This window comes from Eumetopias jubatus, unplaced genomic scaffold (genome assembly GCF_037043125.1).
Source record: "Eumetopias jubatus isolate StellerSeaLion01/CBP00866 unplaced genomic scaffold, mEumJub1_p1.0 scaffold_8, whole genome shotgun sequence".
NCBI classification, from domain to species: domain Eukaryota; kingdom Metazoa; phylum Chordata; class Mammalia; order Carnivora; family Otariidae; genus Eumetopias; species Eumetopias jubatus.
The window spans coordinates 9,976,732-9,991,275 of NW_028274814.1; the positions used below are offsets into that span (position 1 = coordinate 9,976,732).

At 36.9% G+C, this 14,544-nt stretch overlaps 1 protein-coding gene across 2 annotated transcripts in view; it reads right to left on the reverse strand.

The window, feature by feature from the left end:
• LOC148163653 (serine/threonine-protein kinase greatwall-like) overlaps positions 1 to 14,544 on the reverse strand; it is a 35,948-nt gene that overhangs the window by 10,835 nt on the left and 10,569 nt on the right. For both annotated transcript variants that reach the window (XM_088025506.1, XM_088025505.1), the window contains exons 2-5: positions 13,403 to 13,545; positions 12,370 to 12,458; positions 6,521 to 6,671; positions 198 to 1,343 (exon numbers count right to left, since the gene is read on the reverse strand). In XM_088025506.1, the coding sequence (XP_087881632.1) occupies positions 198 to 1,313 (1,116 nt within the window). In that variant the 5' untranslated portion in view covers positions 1,314 to 1,343; positions 6,521 to 6,671; positions 12,370 to 12,458; positions 13,403 to 13,545. The remainder of the gene's footprint in view (positions 1 to 197; positions 1,344 to 6,520; positions 6,672 to 12,369; positions 12,459 to 13,402; positions 13,546 to 14,544) is intronic.

Below are 14,544 nucleotides of genomic sequence, written 5' to 3' on the forward strand. Positions count from 1 at the left end.
AATGAAGAAGTGCTTTAGTTAATAATAATAAATTGCTACCAGCTCTGCCTTTTGGCATCAAAACCTCCCAACAGTCCACAGATTCCCAACCAGCAGAACAGAAAATCTCAGATAGTCTAGGTGAGAGGCAAGTATCTGGCCTTCATAGTTTATGGGTATAAAATCTAACGACAAAGTGTTAAAAAGTTAGAACATACCTGATATGGCATATAGGATGTTCCTTTTTGATTAGGGGTTATAGCCATGGGATACGAACCACTATAAACACATGAAATTTCCATTGCATCTAAAGAGGTAATGCTCATTTTGGATGGTTCTGAGTTATTGGACGCATTGATATGACTGTTAAAACTTCGAAAAGCTACGGCATTTCTTTTAGATAAGGTTAATGTTTTCAACACCTCTGAAGGCGGAGCTAACATTTTTTGGCTACTGCCTTGGACAGCAGGATTCTCATCACCTTTCGGCAAGGTACTCTCCTGCCAGCTGGGTGATACGGTGAGTAGGTCTTCAGTGTTTGATTCTTCAAAAGAGGATTCTTTGATGCTTTTATCTGGATCTAAGGACTGCCTTTCTAATGAACTTTCCATGATAGAAATTCCGGGAAAAGATGAATCGGAGTCCATACAAATACTTTTAGAAGCTCTCTCAGCGTCGGAACATAGAAAACTAGAACTGAGGAGGTCCTTCTTGTCATTCTTATCACAGTCCTCATCCAGTTCACACAGAAGGTTTTTTGCTATCATTGGGGTAGGTGATTTTTCTGGGGTGTGTGGTTTACCAATGAAAGAACTGACCACGTTCTCCTCATCAGCACAGTCACTTTGCTGACCACATACAGATAGCTTCAGGTCTTGGACCTCAGTTGTTAAGCCCGTCCTTTGATTTATATAACCATCGCTCATTTCATTTCTAGACTTCTGCTCTACACAGTTTTTTTTATTCTGTATGATGTTCTGACAAGGACTAGAGTCAACTAACTCAAAATTTCTTTTAAAACCTCTTTTCCCAAGGTGCTCTTCAGTCCCATCACCAGAATCCACAGCCCACTGCTCTGACTGGTGAAAACCAGACTGTGCTGTGTCAGTGGCCACATGAATATTATTTATATCCAGTTCTTTTGCTTCCCAAGAAACTTCCCCGGGGAAGCATTTTTTAGCCAGGTTTACACAGGAGCTTCCAGTCTCAGGAACGGCACTGCTGTTATGAATGGGAGAAACTGCTAACTCAAGATCCTTTTTATCGAAACCTTTGGTTTCAATGGAATCGGTAGATTTTGTACATGAAGGCTTTTCTATTATATTCCAACTCATCACCGTAGAGCCCAGTGCATTGTCACTTTCCTGAGAGGGAGGAAAAAACACTTTTTTAGTTGTATAAAACTGAGATTCTTGAACCTTTTAAAACCTCTCTTGACTTAGGTGGGATAAATGACTCCATAAATTACTACGCTACCTATTCCCACTTTCCATTGGAACAAAAGAACAATGATAACAGAGAATTAAAGAGCAATATAAACAATTAAGCATGTTTTTATATATATTTTGAGTGAAACACTGGTCTAAAATTCAAACAAACTATCCTTTAATATGTCTTTCCATAATTTAATATGTATTTGTATAATATGTATTTGATAGTCTATAATCCATATGTTTTCTTTTTTTTTTAAGATTTTATTGATTTATCTGAGAGAGACACAGGGAGAGAGGGAACACAAGCAGGGGGAGTGGGATGGGGAGAAGCAGGCCTCCCGCCGAGCAGGGAGCCCAATGTGGGGCTCGATCCCAGGACCCTGGGATCATGACCTGAGCCCAGGCAGACGCTCAACGACTGGGCCACCCAGGCGCCCCTCTATGATACATAGCTGATAGATGTTCTTTAGCTAGCACAAATTAATAAGCAACATTTTCAGGCAAAATCGACGGTAACGCTATATTATATAGATACCTTCTTTGCAATATGGGTACAGACGATTCTGTTTTGAATTACAAAATGCACAGGACTTAAAATACAGTTAATGGAAAATTATAGACAAAACTTTTGTTAACGGAAACAGGTATCACTTCGTACAAGTATAATAAAACCAAGCTGATAAAGATGAAGCTAAACGAATCATAATTTATAATTAAAACCCAAAAATAACAGGAATTAAAATCCACTGTCAACAAGATGAAACGATGAGGCATTGATAACAAACCACTTGCCTTAAAATCTGTTTGAATTCTAACTATCTGCAGGTGCTTTTGTGCGATCAGAGCTTTATACAGAGTATCATAAATTGGTGTATGGTAATCAGGATTTTTACAAGATTACTAAGAGTGCGTCTTCCATAAACTCGAACACTGCCTATTTTTGGTATGTAAAAATCAAACTTCATCAACTTACTTAGTAATAATAAGGAGTGCTTAGTCATGAACAACAATAGCAAAAATCCCTAAATTACAACTCACAGATCTGCAGGCACAGATCATCCAGGGATTAGCACAGGGTTTATCAGGGTTCCCCTGTGGTCCATCGTCACTCCTCTGATCATAACTTGAGAAGCACTACCATAATCCAATCATTGCATTCCCCACGGATACAGAAGGGCTAGGGAGAAGGTAAAGCTGTGTATGGTTTGAAATATTACACAATATGCTTTCTTGAACAGCAAAGAGGTGAAGTAAGTTATTAGGAAAGGAAATCTGTTTATCCTGTAGCGTGTATTACCTGTAGAGCAGCCTATAAGAGAAGGGAAAAAGATCAAGAAACACTGCCTTGACTAAAAAATAATCTGACTTTACTTCTAGAACACAAATATCCAACAACGAAGAAAATCACATTACTGAGAATAAGGAGTAAATACAATCCAAATTATTTACTCAAACAGAAGGTCTACTTTTTGCGTATTGACATAATTCTAATCTAACATTATTTTATGTGCACTCTATGAAGGAAACCTTATTATAATTTAAAACTTGGGGCGCCTGGGTGGCTCAGTTGTTAAGCGTCTGCGTTTGGCTCAGGTCATGATCCCAGGGTCCTGGGATCGAGCCCCGCATGGGGGTCCCCGCTCAGCGGGAAGCCTGCTTCTCCCTCTCCCACCCCCCAGCTTGTGTTCCCTCTCTCGCTATGTCTCTCTCTGTCAAATAAATAAATAAAATCTTTAAAAAGATAAAAAAAATTAAAATAAAATAAAAATTAAAAAATAAAAAAAAGCCCATCTAGATGCCCTGAAACAAATATTTACTATCATTTTTCTGCAAGCTCATTATATATTAATCAATTCTGCATTTGAATGAGAAATGAAATACTTAAAAATAATTTGACAGATTATACACGGAAATGGAGACTACCTTGACTGCCATTCATGTAACTGTTTCATTTCCTTATAGAATGTACATGGAAAGGTATAAAGTGTCTCCACCGTTAACGTGACATAGGAAAGAGGCTGGGGTTGGGATAAAGGTCACTCTAGCCTGGCAGTCCTTCTCCCATCGGGGGCTGCTGTGGCACTCAGACTCCACACTGGATACGAAGGCGTGGGACTGGCTGCTGGCACTGGATGTAGCCAGCCTTCTCCTGGACTGCGGGAGGTTAGACGTTAGGTACTTCACAGGCATCCCGGGATTGGAGGCAACTGTTTCAAGACCTGTATGTATCGGAGCTTATGTCACATCTGTCTGAGTTCCTCACCAAACCTGAATCTTCCCAGATAATTAGGCAAAGTATTAAGTATTGTACATCAGAGCTCTGTCTGTGTAAACATTATCCGATCCGCCAGGATGGCTCAGGTGTTTTGGACATACAAGTACTGTTGTGAACGTTTACGGAGAAAAAAGCAAACCCTCAACATTCACAGGTGAAAATCAGGACAAAAGAACTAAGGTGTAATTAGGAGGAAACCCATTATCCACTTTGAAACTCTTCTTGATAAAGGAGCATTATTGATATGCTATACCCAGATATGATATAAGATAGGAATGTGACTAAATTTACTCAGTTCAATTCGTATTTAATTAAAACCATAGCTTTAGGGGCACCTGGGTGGCACAACCAGTTAAGGATCTGACTCTTAGGTTTCCATCAGGTCGTGATGTCCGGGTCATGAAATGGGTCCTCGCATCGGGCTCCAGGCTTAGGATGGAGTCTGCCTGAGATGCTCTCTCCGTCTCCCTCCCCTTCCCGCCTGTGCTCTCTCGCTCTCTCTCAAATAAAAAACATAGCTTTTTTCTAATGTTGAGGCTTATGTGCTCACAAGCGTGAATTATCTACATCCATGAGAGATATTTTATACGACTGGGTAAAACAAGTAACAGTGAATTGGCTAACAGCAAGCCAGTACAAGAAAGCAGCATCACCTACATGATACATGTTTGTCTCTCATAGACTCATGCTAAAAACTGTTGTTCCTGAACTTATGAGACACAATAGGCTTTTACTAAAGATCATATGTGCATATACAGATTTTCTATGTATATAAAAAGATATGTATATCTTGCCTTTTCTTTCCCAAAGCAGGTGAACTCATGACTTTAATCTCAAGTAAATTCTTACAATTTTTTGATTTAATGAATCTTGGAACTTTAAAACTAGAAACAGAATTTCAATGGCCATCTAAAGCAACTTTATTTTTGGTACATAAACCCTCTCAATGAAATTCCTCACTCATTGGACACTGACCTTGATATTTGACTAAACTGCTCAGCTTGTCCCTCCCCCCCACCCCAGTAATGTGGAAATTTGTGTCTACCCCAATGCCATGTGCGCACTGTGTATTTGCTAAAGAGTTCTCTCTGGATCAGTGATATAATCAGACCATTCCTTTCTTTGGAACTTTTGTGTTTTTTATTTTATTTTTTAAAGATTTTATTTATTTATTTGACAGAGAGAGAGAGAGAGAGAGCGAGCACAAGCAGGGGCAGAGGGAGAGGGAGAAGCAGGCTCCTCATTGAGCAGGGAGCCCAATGCGGAACTCGATCCCAGGACCGTGGGATCACGACTGGAGCCTAAGGAAGATGCTTAAGCATCTGAGCCACCAGGCGCCCCTCTTTGGAACTTTTGAGGACTCCCCTTTTTCTACAGCTTAAATTCTAGGTTCCCTGTAATGACACTTAATCCTTCCCCATCTACCTGCTAAGCTTCCCTTCCCCTTGCACATGCTTCCCATTCTCACAAAACACGTTTAATCCCCATTGTCTGAAGATGGAATACTTCCAAGTGTCTGTGCCTTTGTTCATGCCTCTATCCGAAATGCTTTTCCAGTACACTTGGAGCTACTGCTATATCTTCATTGAGAACCGTTCCTTATTTTCCCAGTTAGCATTTAACACTTTCTGTGTTGTATCACAGTATCCTTCTTGCGATTTTATTTTAGAGGATTGCTATTGTTATCCCTTTACACATGTAATCACCACAGAATTACAAGTTCTTCTGAGGCAAGGACCTCTCTTATTCATCTTGATATCCACTTGGTGACCAGCAGTGCCTTGCCCTGATTTACTTCTGACTAGATTTAAAAAACAACTAAGGGAGATGCCATTACTTTCATTTAAGAATAAGGCTGTAGTAGCAACTGCATATTCTGTATTTTAGTACTTTTTATTTGTCAAAGCTATTTATGTTTTTCAGCCATTTTGATTTCCACAGAAGTGATTTTGACAGAGAAATAAGACTCACTGACTTTGGAAGAAAGGGTCAGTGGACAGATAATTATAGTTGCAATCAGGACTTGGCTTACCCACTTCTAGTGTGTAACTAAACATTTTCAAACATTCATTTTCTCATTTGTAAGGGAGATATCCTGGATATGTACAGATTTGAGGACTAAATTAAAAATGAGGTAACATCTACAAAAGCATGTGACACTAATTGCCCTTCAAAGCATCATTATTCACATTCCCAAGATGAAGAACATTGAGCGCAGAGAACTAAATCATCCACCGTTGCTAAGTTATAAAAGGTGAAGTTAAGTGCTATACAAATGTCCCATTCTCTTCCTCCACTACTTTTGTTTTTCATTGTGAGCTAATGAAAAATTACATCTTTACTTCAACTATTTTATTTCAAAATCTTTTGGAAATAATTTTATAAAGACACAAAATATTATAGGTACTACATCTTCTCTATATAAGATTTCCATAGACCCAGTACAGTGAAATTTACCCAATGATCATTCTAATACCAAACTAACTGAGGAATATCTCATTAGCTAGGTATTTTATTCTGTTGACTTAAAGATCTACAACAGGGGTGCCTGGCTGGTTCAGTCAGTAGAGCATGTGACTCTTGATCGCGGGATTGTAAGTTCCAGCCCTATGTTAGATATAGAGATTACTTAAAATAAACTCTTTATTAAAAAAAAAAAGATCTGCAACAATCTGTGTCAGAAATGGCATTTACACGAAGAAATATAGGAATGCCACAGACTGTTAAAGTATTTGTATTTCAAACCCCTATTAGAAATTTAAAAATTCAAAAATATTTTGTTCCTCAAAAGACACACTTAATGGAATGAACTACCTTTTTCTTTTATACTCACATGAGTTTAGTAGTTTGCTAGAATAAGGAGTAATATCCCTGTGATCTACAGACATAGGACAAATTAGTCCTTGAGAAAGGTGCGATGTTTCAGATACATGGGTTGAAAGAATATTTGTAGAGTCTTTGTTTTTTTCTGCAACTGGTGTGTTCTATTAAAGAGAGAAAAACAAAAACAAATGCTAAGATTTACCGCCACAAAACACCACCTAAATACATAGACTGTTATACCACCTAAGTAGATAATGTTAAAGTAACTCAACATGCTTGATATTTAAATTTATTTTGAACATTTATTTTAAAAAAGCATTTACAATTTTAAATGGCAATCATGAGAGGGCATGTCATGTGACTTTTTTCTAATCAAGTGCTTACAAATCCCAAAGAGCTGATGAGAGATAACACTGGTCCTGGGGTTCTTGAATAATCTTGTCTAGGTTTAGCCATTGATGGTGTCATAAGGATATCCATCATATTGATGACTATGTATGGAAAGAAAAGTATATGAAATTCTTTAAAAACTTCAATATTTTTGTCTTACTAGTCACTAATCATCTGTTCTGAACTTTGTCCGCTTTCCACATTAACATTATCTGTAACACTGGCTTGTGTAAGATGAACGTATCCAGAGAAGCCACCATGCCACGGAGTAAACATATACAACAAGCAGACAAAGACAAATACTATATGATCTCTATTATATATGGAATCTTAAGAAACAAAACAAAACTAAGCTCACAGGTACAGAGAACAGTTTGCATGGGATGCCAGAGGCAGGGGTGGAGGATAGGAGAAACGGGTGAAAGGGGTCAAAAAAAAAAAAAGAGAGATAAATATTTCCCTATTTAAAAAAAAGCAACTGATTGAAATCATTAAACTTTGATAGAATAGAGTCTTCCTCTGGAATGAATAGAACACAGTGTAATGGCCCAAATTAGGGAGTACTCAATCATCAAACAAGAGTATTATCTAACTGGCAACAAAATAATTCTTGGTAAATCAAATACTAGAAAAGGATGGGTTAAGAAAAATTAAGAAAGGAATATTAGGAATATAAATTAAAATTTCAATATCACAATCTGTTTAAGGAATTAGTACAAATTATGGGCCCCCCATTAACTAACATGTGCAAGTGTAGGTCAAGATAGAAATTGATGGAGAATTTTTATCAGTTTCAGTGCATAACTTTGTAAAATAATTCAACATTCACACATAATGTACTGTTTTCTTTAGATATCAAAAATGGTGGGTGCCTGTCAGGCGGTAGAGCATGCGACTCTTGATCTCCGGGTCATGAGTTAGAGCCCTAGGTAGGGTAAAGAGATTACTTTTAAAAAATCATTTAGTTATTTAAAGATTTTTTTTAAAATTGATTTATTTATTTGACAGAGAGAGAGAGACACTGACAGACGGAACACAAGCAGGGGGAGTGGGAGAGGGAGAAGCAGGCTCCCTACCGAGCAGGGAGCCTGATGTGGGACTCGATCCCAGGACTCTGAGATCATGACCTGAGCCGAAGGCAGACACCTAATGACTGAGCCACCCAGGCACCCCTATTTTAAGATTTTTTATGTACCTGACACAGAGAGAGAGAATGTAAAAGCAGGGGGAGTGGCAGGCAGAGGGAGAGGGAGAAGCAGTCTCCCTGCCAAGCAGGGTCCCAGGACTCTGGGATCATGACCTGAGTTGAAGGCAGATGCCCAGCCAACTGAACCACCCAGGCGCCCCTTAAAAAATAATTTAAAAAAATAATCACACGCCCCCCCACCACAAATGGTAGGAAAAGCATAATATTCTACGTGGTATCAGACTTTTTTTAAAAAGATTTTATTTTTAAGTAATCTCTACACCCAATGGGGGTTCGAACTCACAATCCTGATATCAGTATCCTCCACCGACTGAGTCAGCCAGGTGCCCTCCTATGTGATATCAGACTTTTAAAGGTAAGCTGAAAATTTGAACTTAACAAATTTTATTTATATCACACACTGATGAAGAAATAAGGACTAACAGGTAACAATAAACATCTTAAAGAATATTTTATAAATTAGGGGCGCCTGGGTGGCTCAAATGGGTGGGTGACTGACTCTTGATTTCAGCTCAGGTGGTGGTCTCAGAGTTGTGGGAGCCCGACCCCTGTTAGGCTCCAGGCTCAGCTGGGAGTCTGCCTCTCTCCCTCTGCCCCTCCCCCCCCGCTCATGTTTCCACGCTCTCTCTCTCTGTCTAAAATAAAAATAAATCTTTTTTAAAAAATAATCTTTTATAAATTAAATGTTAAAAATATTATGGCAGTGATTTCTTGGATAGGATTCCAAAGGCACAGGCAAAAAGCAAAAATAGACAAATGGGGCTATGTCAAACTTAAAACCTTCTGCATATCAAAGGAGATAATCAACAGAATGAAAAGAACCTACAGAATGGGAGGAAATATCTGCAAATCAGTTATCTGATAAGGGGTTAATGTACAGAGTATATATAGTACTACAACCCAACAACAATTAAAAAAATAATTAATTAAAAAGTGGACAATGGATTTGGACAGATATTTCTCCAAAGATAACACAAACAGCCAACATGGTTATGAAAAGATGCTCAACATCAGTAATCAACAGAAAAAGGCAAACCAAAACTATAATGAAATATTATCTCATACCCATGAGGATGGCTAGTATCAAAAAACAGAAAATAGTGTTGGCAAGAATGCGGAGAAACTGGAACCCTGTACATGGCTGGCAGGAATGTTAAATAGTGCAGCCACTATGAAAAACACAATAGAAGCTCCTCAAAAAATTAAAAGTAGAATTCCTGTATGACCCAGGAATTCCACAACTGGGTATATACCGGAGAGAACTGACAGCAGGGTCTCCAAGGGATATTTATACATTCATGTTTATTGCATAATTCACAATAGCCAGGAGGTAGAAGCAACCCAAATGTCTACTGACACATGAATGGATAAAAAAAGTGGCATATATCCGTATAATGGAATGTTATTAAGCCTTTAAAAAGAAGGAAATCCTGTTAGATGCTGCGATATGGATGAACCTTGAGGACATTACGCTAAGTGATATAAGTCAGTCACAAAACAACAAATACTCTATGGTTCTACTCACATGAGGTGCCTAAAGTAATCAAACTCACAGATACAGAATAGAATTGTGGTTGCGGGGGCTGGGGGAAGGGGAAATCAGGGGACAGTGTTTCAGTTTTGCAAGATGAAAAAGTTCTAGAGATCTGTTGCATAACGATGTGAATATAGTTAATACTACTGAACTTTAAAAAAAAAAAAGTTTGGGCGCCTGGGTGGCTGAGTCGTTCAGCGTCTGCCTTCAGCTCAGGTCATGATCCCAGGGTCCTGGGATCGAGTCCCACATCGGGCTCCCTGCTCGGTGGGAAGCCTGCTTCTCCCTCTGACCCTCTCCCCTGCTTGTGTTCCTGCTCTCGCTGTCTCTCTCTCTCTGTCAAATAAATAAATAAAATCTTTAAAAAAAAAATTCACTTTTTAAAAAGGGTAAATTTTATATTATGAATTTTTTACCACTATTAAAAAAAACAAAACCAAATTCAGAATCTGTATACTTAAAAGATGTTTGTCATATTAATATTTATACTAATACAAATGTAGAGTTATTTGGGAGGCAAATTGTGTTTTATTTATTTTTATTTTTATTTTTCATATAAGCCATCTACTCAATGTGGGGATGGAACTCATGACCCCCATATCAAGAGCTGCATGCTCTACCAACTGAGCCAGCCAGGTTCACCATGGGAGCCAAATTTTAAATAAATCATCAGATAGGAAAAAAATAAAATAAAAAATATTAAACTGTTATATCACCATAACACAAAATTCATCTGATTTATGGCTTTTTCCAATATCTTATCTGAAACCCAGGGAGTTAGATTTGCCTCACAATTAAAAGATGTTTAGATTTTAGAAAGGTAATGTGATAAATATATAGTGGCTTTTTATTTTTTTGTTGTTTTTTTATTGAGATATGACACACAATTTTACCTTAGTTTCAGTTGCACAACCTAGTGATTCAACAACTCTATACGTGATACTATGCTCACCACGAGTGTAGCTACCGTCTGTCATACAATGCTTTTACAATATTATTGTCTACATTCACTGTCCTGTACTTTTCATCCCTATGACTTATTCATTCCATAACTGGAAGCCTGTGTCTCCCCCTCCCTTTCACACATTTTGCCCTTTTGCCTGTTCTCCCCGACAATCATCAGTTTGTTCTCTGTATTAATGGGTCTGTCTCCACTTTTGTTGTTTGTCTGTTTTGTTTTAGATTCCATGATATTAAGTGAAATTATATGGTACTTGTCTTTCTGTATGACTTATTTCACTGAGCATAATACCCTCCAGGTCTGTCCATGTTGTCACAAATGGCAAAACAACATTCTTTTTTATGGCTGAGTAATATTCTAGAGTGTGTGTGTGTGTGTGTGTGTGTACACGCCACATCTTCTTTATCCATTCATCTATTGATGGACACTTGGATTGCTTCCCTATCTGGGCTATTGGAAATGCTGCTGCAATCAACATAAGGATGCACATTATCTTTTCAAATTAGTATTTTTGTTTTCTTTGGGTAAATATCCAGTATAATGTATAGTAAGGAACACCCCTAGTGGCATCTCATCTAGCCACGTGTACTCAAATATTATTATTACTGCTGTGAAGAATCTGAGTAGTTACATGAAATGGGAGTAATAAAAACCATAAATAGCCCATATCAGCTCAGGTCAGATTTTATCAAACTAAATGAAAATCTTTAGGTCTTCAAAAGTTTTTGAAATTTGTACTTGCAGATATAGAATTATAGATCTGTTTATTTTCAAACAATTATAATCCCGTGGTTTCAAACAATTATAATCCCGTGGTTTATAATTTATAAACCCAGTTTTTTGCTATCCTGTTTTTATTTCTATCTGCTACCATTTTAATAGAGAATACAATATGCTACCAAGTTGATAAGCTCTCAAGTATCCACGTTTCTATGATAAACTTAAGTAATTTCTACTTTCTCCCTATTAGAAACAATGGTGCTACAAAGTTTTATTCATATATTTTGTTCTCTTGAACCATTTCCTTAGAATAAATTTCAAGATAGACTAATTAGGTCAAAAAGAATTAAACTCTTTTGTTTCTTAAAACACATTGGTAGATATCAGTTGGAAAGTACCGTGCTAATTTACAATGTTTCTGAAAAAACTAACTGTGCTTTTGCAGCCTCATTAATTTTAGATCTTCAGTCCTCTCTTTTTTTTTGCCTAGCTTAAAAGTGTGAAATATTCTTTCGTTCTTTTTTAAATTAGCATTTCTTTCATTACCAGTAGCGAAATCAACATACTCCCATATATATGTGTGTGTGGGTATGTGTGTGTGGATCGTGTTCGGTTTCTTTGCCCCTTGTTTATCAAGGTCTCCGTGGTGGTCCTATCAGTGTGAATAAGTTCGGTAGGTATTACTGTTTCTCATGTTATAGTTATTTTCGTCATTTTACTGATGTTTAATTGGTCAAACCAGTTTCAGTAGAGACAAAAAGTCAGAACAGAAATTGTGAGTTCCTCTTTGAAGATCCAAAGATCTTTGAGCGCCCTTGATGATTTAGAAATGATTTCCATTTCTCATCTTTTGTTTTTTTCCATTTTTCATCTTCAATTGAAAGGAAATACCATTACACTTTTCTAGTCTTTTTTGGAACAAATAATCATCAAATTTTAGCATTATAAACTAACAAAATAGTGTAAGTTAATAGTATGTAGTTGTTGGGTATTTATTTTTTTAGTTGTTGGGTTTTTAAAAAGGTACTTACCTGCTATTTTTCTTACCTCTATTCAAAGTAACTTTGGAAAGGCCAAAATCTGTTAGTTTAATATGACCTTCATTAGAAATAAGCATATTGTCTGGTTTCAAATCCCTGCACATACAAAAGACAAATAGCAGATAATTAAAAAAGAGCTAGTGTTGATGTTAGAATTAGGAGGGGAAAAACCCGGAAAGTTACAGAAGAATCAAACCCTATTTTCTCTAAAATAAGGCACTTATTGTTGGCCTTGAAAGTGCAAAAAACAACTCTCAAAAGTAAATAATCTTCTGTATATTTGAACCTATGAGAAAGTTAACTGATTTAATACTAGATTCTCTTTGCATTATTCCTAGATAGTTCATTATAACAAATAAACCTCATTAGATAAAATAAAGCTCAGGCCACACCAAAATCATATTTACCTCATTCATGGAGGGTAAGATTAAGCCTTAACTGAGAAGAGCCACTTAGAACATGACTTTCTTTGCACACTGCAAGTCAGTTGGCATTATAAAGTAGAGCACTTTTATATGATGGTAGGGAGTGGAAAAAAGATTCAATATCCTTCACAACAAATGGTGTACCCGTGCTAAACGCAACATATTCAAAGCACAGGGAGGGGAGACAAAAGAAGAGTTGATGGAATTTATACTTTTTTTTTTAAACTTAGTGCTTTTATTTACTTTTTATTTATTTATTTTTAAAGATTTTATTTATTTATTTGACAGAGGGAGACACAGCAAGAGCAGGAACACAAGCAGGGGGGAGTGGGAGAGGGAGAAGCGGGCCTCCTGCCGAGCAGGGAGCCCGATGTGGGGCTCGATCCCAGGACCCCGGGATCATGACCTGAGCCGAAGGCAGACGCTTAACCAACTGAGTCACCCAGGTGCCCCAAGTTGATGGAATTTCTAAACTCATACAAGTTACTACCAAACTTTAGATAAATCCAGATACATGGGCAAATGAGTATGCAAATATTTCAAACTCAAATATTTAATCCATAATTTGATTATTTGTGCTTTTTAGTAATAGTTTGTAGAAAAGTCAGTCTTTACCTGTGGATGATTCCGTGTCTGTGAGGATAGTCTAGAGCCAAGGGTACTTCAGAAATATATTTCACAGCCATCTCCTCTTCATCAAAATAACCATATATATGTAGGAGAGACTTGACATCTCCACCAATAAGATATTCCATTACCTATCAAAAAGGAATACAAATGTTACAAAATAAAAACAATATGATTTCTTTAAAAACATTATTTGGTATTAGTTATATATTTGTAGCATTGTTCTTTAACAGACACATTTTCTTGCTCTCACTCAGTACACATTAATACAAAGTTTGCTCATGTTGCCATATAGTTTTTTTAAATTCAATTTAAACTGTTTAATCTGAATAAAAATTCAGACTTACAGAAAGGTCTAAGAACAGTCCCATATACTCTTCATCTAGATTCACCCCCTGTGAGCATTTTGCCCATTTGCTTTCTTCCTCTCCACACATATGAATATGAAATAAATGTCTGTTGATAATTGTTACATAATTAAAAAGGAACACAATTATTAACATACATATCTTAAACGCACGATTTTTATTCGGACTAAACAGCTTAAAAAATGTGACATTAACTACTGATATTTATAGCTTTAAAGTTTTTACTAAATAACTGGAGAATAAAGTTGAAGAGGTCATGACCAGTCACTACAAAATTCTGTGTCATATATCTCCTAACAAGGATATTCTTACATAACTACAGCATAAAAAAATTCTAGGAATTTAACACTAATATAATACTATTATCTAATTGATATTGTCCATATTCAAATTTCTCTGCATATCTAAATAAATGTCCTTGATAAGACTTCTCACCCCTCCTGCCCAAGCCAGGATCCCCATGGAATTTAGTTATCATGTCTCTTTAGTCTCCTTTAATCTGGGACAGATTTTTCTCCTTTTAGAGGGGGGCAGTCTTTCTTGACATTTGATTATCTCCTCACTATTCAATTCAGGTTTGCATTTTTGGCAGGAATTCCAAATAAGTAATGTTGACTCTTTCTTAGAGACACTCCCAGCAGATGAGACACCTAATGTCAGCATGTTCCATTACTGGGGATGTTGACTTTGATCACTTAGTTAAGGTGGGACTTCTAGATTTCTCCAATGAAGGAGTACTTTTTTAACTCCCTTGATAATTAA